A 6,418-nucleotide genomic window follows, 5' to 3' on the forward strand; every position below is an offset into this window, starting at 1 on the left:
CTGTCACCTGAATTTTTAATCTTAGCCATTCTGACTGGTGTGAGATGGAATCTCAGGGTTGTTTGATTTGCATTTCCCTGATGACTAAAGATGTTGAACCTTTTTTTTTTTTTTTTTTTTGGTGTTTCTCAGTCATTCGGTATTCTTTGATGTGGGGTTGACAGGGGTTTATGGTTGATTGTTTTTCTCCATAGGGAAACAGACACAGAAGGTTTTTTACCACAAAACATCCTTTGGAAGCACATAAAGAGTAGAGAAACAAGCAAGGCCACTGATCGGGAGGATGTTCTGCACTTAGTGATGCTGGGAGGAACTTGCATCTGGTTAGGATTCATTTATTATTACAATAGTCTGCTGTTCAGACTCTTGCCTTCCCACCCTTCCTGATCATGCTGACGGATGCTAAGGCAGGAAGGAGGTCAGGACAGTAGGGGACTGAAAGAGACCTCCAGTGGTGGTGAGCACCATTCTTGGGAGGCAGCATCAGAGAGACCGCTTGTTCAATGGTGGGTAGGGAGGCTATTCAAGCTAATAGGGGCTCCTGGGATGAGGGTACAACACTGGCCAGGGCCACGGTGCTGGGGATGCCTCACTTGCTTAAGGAGGAGTTCCCAGTGCTGTTGGACATGCGCTTAAATGAGAAAAAGGAAGTTTAACCTGGCTCCTAGGCTATGTGACCTCCTGGGCCGGGGGTGGAGGTGCACAATGGTAGGGATTCAGGGCTATGTGGGACATGAAGGCTCCGTGGCAGGTGGGGACCGATCGTACTCCTGCAGATCTTGGGACTCCACAAACCTAAAATGAACAGGCTAGTATGTGCTTTTCAATGTCTCCAGGATCTTTTCTCTCCCACTCCAAGTGTTGGTACGAAGTTCACATCTGCAGCTGAAGGGAAGACCATGTTGGTATAAAGACATGTCTGACGCACAGGCTAGCAGACATAGCTTTCAATCAACTCTTTAGGAGTGAGACCACAACACAGGAGCCTAAGGCAGCCTCTTGGAAGGGGAGCAGCAGAGCCTTGGCCTGGGGTTGTTTTCTGAACCACTCCCAGCTGCTCAGCTGGGGAGCTTAGAGTCCCCCTTCTCCTCTTTTAGCCTCTTCCTGCTGAACACTCTCAGCTCCACTTAAAATGTGTCAGCGCTGTATCTTGAAACACATGACACATATTTTAATCAAAATGAATTAAAAGTCACGTTGATTGAGAAATATATTCTGGACTAGAAATTGGGACACTTTCCTGCAGTAAATATCTGAGTTCCTGTTGTGTTAAAACAACCTTTGGTTTTCTTGTTTGACTCCCTTTGATTCAAAGACCCCAAATGTTAAAAAAACACACACACACATTTGAATTAACACTTTAAAATACAAAATTCACATTTTACTTCATGTTCTAACCAAGTAGAGAAGAGGCAGGCAGATAGCTTTGAGTCAGCCCAGCCTCCATAACGGGACACTGTCACAAACAAACAAACAAACAAACAAAACTAGCCCCCCAGTCAAACAGAAAGATCATTTTTATTTGTATGCAAATCCTTTGGAAATCAAATACATTCCGTAAAAGCTGCCGTGCTGTGTGGCGGTATAAGCACACGTGTTTCTTGTGAACTTATATCTGTGAAATAAGGAAGGAGCCACTCCCAGGTTTCTGACACATGAGCCTTTGCACGTGTTTAGATGCTTTTCGGCCACTTAGGCGTTCTCAATGCCAGTGCACTGTGAAGTCCGTTAACATTAAAAATAAACGCTTAAATCATTTGAAATTATATTTACTTCCCATGCAACATATGCTTTAAAGAAGGCTTTGTCCCCTGCATGCTAATTCCACGTTTGTAAGAGCTTCATTTTCTTTAAGTTATTGTCAATATCTGAACACTCATTATGAGGGAAAACTGACCAAGGGGAGGAACGGGGCGGGGGGGGGGGAGGGGATTACAATCTGTCAAATTACTCAAAGAAGCTAGTAGACATTTCAGAGCAAAGCAAAAACGTTAAGGAGCGCACCACATTGGAAGAAATTCACAGATGGGTCACCTGTGACTCAGCCCTAAAATGTACAGACGCTCTAGGAAGAAATGTACAGACGCTCTAGGAAGAAATGTACAGACGCTCTAGGAAGAAATGTACAGACGCTCTAGGAAGAAATGTACACTTCAGAGGAGCCTTTGAACGTCAGATCTCCTGCTGGGTGAATGATTAGGGGACCTCCCTAGATTAGAGCGACAAGTCTTACCTCTGACCTTAAACCCTAGTCAGATTTCAAATCTCTGCTGTGACTGTTTTAGCCTGCACCTGCCTCTTCAGAGAATAAATTGGTTGTTGATGAATCAGCCCTGAGGACTTTGCCACTCACAATAAGTTTTATTGCCTTGCGAAACCAAGGATAAAAAAAGGCGTATATCAAGGGGTTCATAGCTGAATTGTAGTAAACGCACCACACTAATATCTCATAGACATACGCAGGCGTGATGAAGTTCATGTAAGCATCAATCACGGCATCAATAATGTATGGCAGCCAGGACAGGAGAAATGCAGCCATGGCGATCCCCAAGGTTTTGGCAGCCTTCCTTTCTCTTTTGGCTACTCTTTCCTTGTAGCTCTCAGAGGAGGCCTGAGCCTGGTTGCCTGTACCCTCTATCTTTCTAGCCTGGTACTTTGCCACCAAAAATATCCGACCATACAGAAACACCATGACCGTAGTGGGCAGAAAGAACAAAAGGAAACAAAGTAAAACCCAGTTTTGATTCAGTGGAGCCTGGCAGCCTCCCACACAGGTCAGAGCAACCACTAATTCCTCGATCCCTTCCTCATTGGCTCCGGTGTAAAAGATGGAAAAGCTGTATGTGACAGAAAAGAACCAAGAGAGAGCGATGCACAGTCCAGAAACCGATACGGTGAACTTGGTCGGATAGGTCAGAGGGTCCGTAACTGCAATGTACCGGTCAATGGAGATGCAGCATAAATGAAACAGAGACGCGAAACAGAAGGAGGTGTCGAAACACGTGTGGAACTTACAGTAACTCTCCCCAAAGTACCAGCAGCTCTCCACAGAGCGCACGGTGCTGAAGGGCATCACTGTCACCCCCACCAAGAAGTCAGCACAGGCCAGGGAGGCCACCAGGAAGTTCGTAGGCGTGTGCAGCTGTTTAAAGTGGAGGATGGCAACGATGACCAGTAAGTTCCCAAACACTGCCAGCAGGGCTCCCAAACCCAGGACCCCATAGAGGATGGCTCGAGGCCAGGCTGAGTAAGAGCTTTTAATGCAGGATCCGTTCACGTTCTCATAGCACAGCTCCATGGGCGGTTCTGGGGGGAAGTCGCTTGCCATTGCCTTCAGTCTTGATAATTTTAAACTTCCCAGGTTCCCATTCTAGCAGTCTAAAGCAAAAATGGGGTTGACAACTTAAAAATCTCCTGGGAAACAAAAACAAAGACAAAAAAAAAAAAAAAAAAAAAAAAAAAAAAAAAAAAAATAAGAACTCTAGTTAAAGTGAAAGTAACCTTTTACTACATTTTTTTCTTATACCCATTAACTCTTTCCCAAAGGTACTCTAAAGGTGTTGACAAACAAAATCTTGTTGCAAAAAGCCATTTAAAAGTCAAATGTATTACTAAGTAAATAAACAGTTAATACACATAGTCTAATGTTTATTTTATATTGTGTTTTTGCACTATTATTACTATATTATAATTATCATCATAGAATTTAATTTATTAATCATTAGAAAAGTTATTTCCTGTAGATGTCATCTTACCTTTTGAAAACTGCAACCTGGATTGAAAAATGGTTTGGCCACCAATGGCTGGATTTTATTTACTTCTTAGTCGTCTCCCCAGTGGGACCATCGACTGCAATCAACAATTTAGCTTTACTTTTTTTTTTTTTTTTTTTTAAACTGGAAAAAAATTTACATGTCCTTCAGATTACAATTTCAAAATCCCCATAGTATAGAGTGTGAAGGCTGGGACCAACTTACTCTTAGTTGCCTTAAGCACACGTGAGGAATGTACTTTAGCTGTGACTTTTATTTCTATTTTGTCTTTTGGTGTTGATGAGTTGAGCAGCTGGAAGTGTCCTGGAAAACTATGACTGAACTGTTACTAGAATAACCATCATGAAAGTATTTCTTAGGAAAAGAGCCTGTGTGAGCTGTCTAAAATCAGTAAGAATTAAAAACAAACAAACAAACAAACCAAGCCATAGCTCTCCTTGCACTTGTAGGAAGCTTAGTTTTAAACAGGCCAAAAGGAGTGTGAGCAGCTGGGGTAGATGTGAGCAGGTGCCTGTACTCCTGCTGTGTCCTGTGAACACAGGTGAATGATGCCATCCAAGGTGCAGGTAATTTCTGTGTTTTTAGAAGACCATATAGTGTAAAGAGAAACCCATTGCTGAAGCATGGTAAAAAACAAAAGATGCAGCAATGGGTTTCTCTGTCTACAAGCTTTCAAATGATACGTGTTCTATTACAAGCTTCGCAGATTTTGTTGACTTTGATTTATATTGGAGCTCAACTTGGTTTGTTGTCCAAGAATGAACTTTCCCCCTTTTAGGCACAGTGTCCCTGTCACACTTGGACTCCCCTTGGTGGTAATTCTACATGTTTGTAGATCAGCATGACCAAAGTGACCAATAAAGTTGTACTGAAGACATACTTTCTTCTTCTAGTCTCATTCTGTGAATAAAGTCCACATGTGTCTTGGTTTGCTCTCAGGGGAGGTAAAGCATTTCGGTGTAGGTGGTACCCTGCCCCAAATTTTAAATGTCTGTGTAATGAATTCTGAGTCCTCAGTCTTTGGATAAACATCCCCCACTTCCCTATGTCCAAATAATGATGCTCTTGTGCAAGAGAGCATGCTTGCCATTTCATAAGGTCGCTGCTGATAGTGTTTACAAATCTCAAATGCCAAAGTAATAATGGAGAAGAAAGAATTACGAGTAGTCAGAAAGGGGACTAAAGGAGGCCATAGTAATTAATGATAGATATGTATATTAAATATAGTGATGGAGGAGGAGAAGAGGAAGAAGAAGAGAAGGAGAGAACGGAGGGGGAGATGATAGGCAGCTAGTCTAGAAAAACAAAGCTGTGGGAGCCTTGGTAATAGATATGACATCTGTTTCTAAAATCAAATTATTGAAATAGTTTAGTCAATACAACAGAAATATTTTCTCTAAATAGAAGTGATTTTCCAGGAAGAGAACAGAATAGTCGCACAACATCCCTGTGACAATATCTAATAAAAGAACGGCCTTCACTTTTATTTCTTTTTGTAGTATGGGAGTTCTCCGTAAATAGTTATGGCTGAAGTGCTCTACATGCTAACCTAAAAAAATTAATTTTAAAATTGAGCCTAGAAAGTACATTTTAGCTGTCAAGAATGATGGAGAATATTTTTCATGCACAGTGCACACAACGGCACATTGTACCCACACACAGCCAACTTTTTTCTATCATAGAACACAGCAATAAGTATGAACTGTGTGACAGTGTGGTGACATATTTTCAGAAAACACCCCTTCTTCCTTGCAGAGACTGAACATTTGCCATGCTTTGTAAAGGAGTTAATAATTAGTGTAACTTTAATTTTTCCAACGCTCATTTTTTCTTTTTTCTTTTATTGGTTATTTTATTTAGTTACATTTCAAATGTTATCCCCCTTCCCAGTGTCCCCTCCACAAATCCCCTATTTCATTGCCCAACCCAGCCACCCCCTCCCATCTCACCGCCCTAGCATTTCCCTATGCTGGGACATCAAGCCTTCACAGGACCAAGGGCCTCCCTGTCCACCGATGCCATATAAGGCCATCCTCTGCTAGATAAATGTAGGCTTATAAAGGTAAAAGTGGAAACCCTGTGTTAGAATGAGGTGTTTGATTTTTAAAAACATCTTGTGGTGTTCTGAGTGAGTGACTTCCAAGGTTCCTTACACTATTGCTATGTACTGTTCTTAACTGAAGGTTATGTTCACATAAGCACGTTTGTCTGTTTGGGGGAAAGAGCCATGTTGATTCTTCATAATGGAAACTGGAGGTATGGCCATGTGTACTGGCTACTTTTGTGTCAACTTGACTCAGGCTGGAGTTATCACAGAGAAAGGAGCTTCAGTTGGGGAAATGCCAACAGGAGATCCAGCTGCAAGGCATTTTCTCAATTAGTGATCAAGAGGGGAGGTCCACTTGTGGGTGGTGCCATCTCTGGGCTGGTAGTCTTGGTTTTATAAGAGAGCAGGCTGAGCAAGCCAGGGGAAGCAAGCCAGTAAAGAACATCCCTCCATGGCNTCTGCATCAGCTCCTGCTNNNTGACCTGNTTGAGTTNCAGTCCTGACTTCTTTCAGTGATGAACAGCAAAATGGAAATCTAAGCTGAATAAACCCTTTCCTTCCCAACTTGATTCTTGGTCATGATGTTTGTGCAGGAATA

General features: G+C 42.3%; 1 protein-coding gene across 1 annotated transcript; it reads right to left on the reverse strand.

Moving 5' to 3' along the window:
* Positions 1-2,188: 2,188 nt before the first annotated feature.
* Taar9 (trace amine associated receptor 9) lies at positions 2,189-3,370 on the reverse strand. The gene has a single exon (XM_021221499.1). It carries the CDS (start codon positions 3,326-3,328, stop codon positions 2,282-2,284), a length of 1,047 nt encoding a protein of 348 aa, XP_021077158.1. The 5' UTR covers positions 3,329-3,370; the 3' UTR covers positions 2,189-2,281.
* Positions 3,371-6,418: the final 3,048 nt, after the last annotated feature.

Source organism: Mus pahari, chromosome 21 (genome assembly GCF_900095145.1).
Source record: "Mus pahari chromosome 21, PAHARI_EIJ_v1.1, whole genome shotgun sequence".
In the NCBI taxonomy this organism is placed as follows: Eukaryota; Metazoa; Chordata; class Mammalia; order Rodentia; family Muridae; genus Mus; species Mus pahari.

What these genes read in the sequence shown, in the direction of transcription:
- Taar9 (XM_021221499.1), bottom strand. Translation starts at nt 3,328, where the DNA reads ATGGCAAGCGACTTCCCCCCAGAACCGCCCATGGAGCTGTGCTATGAG.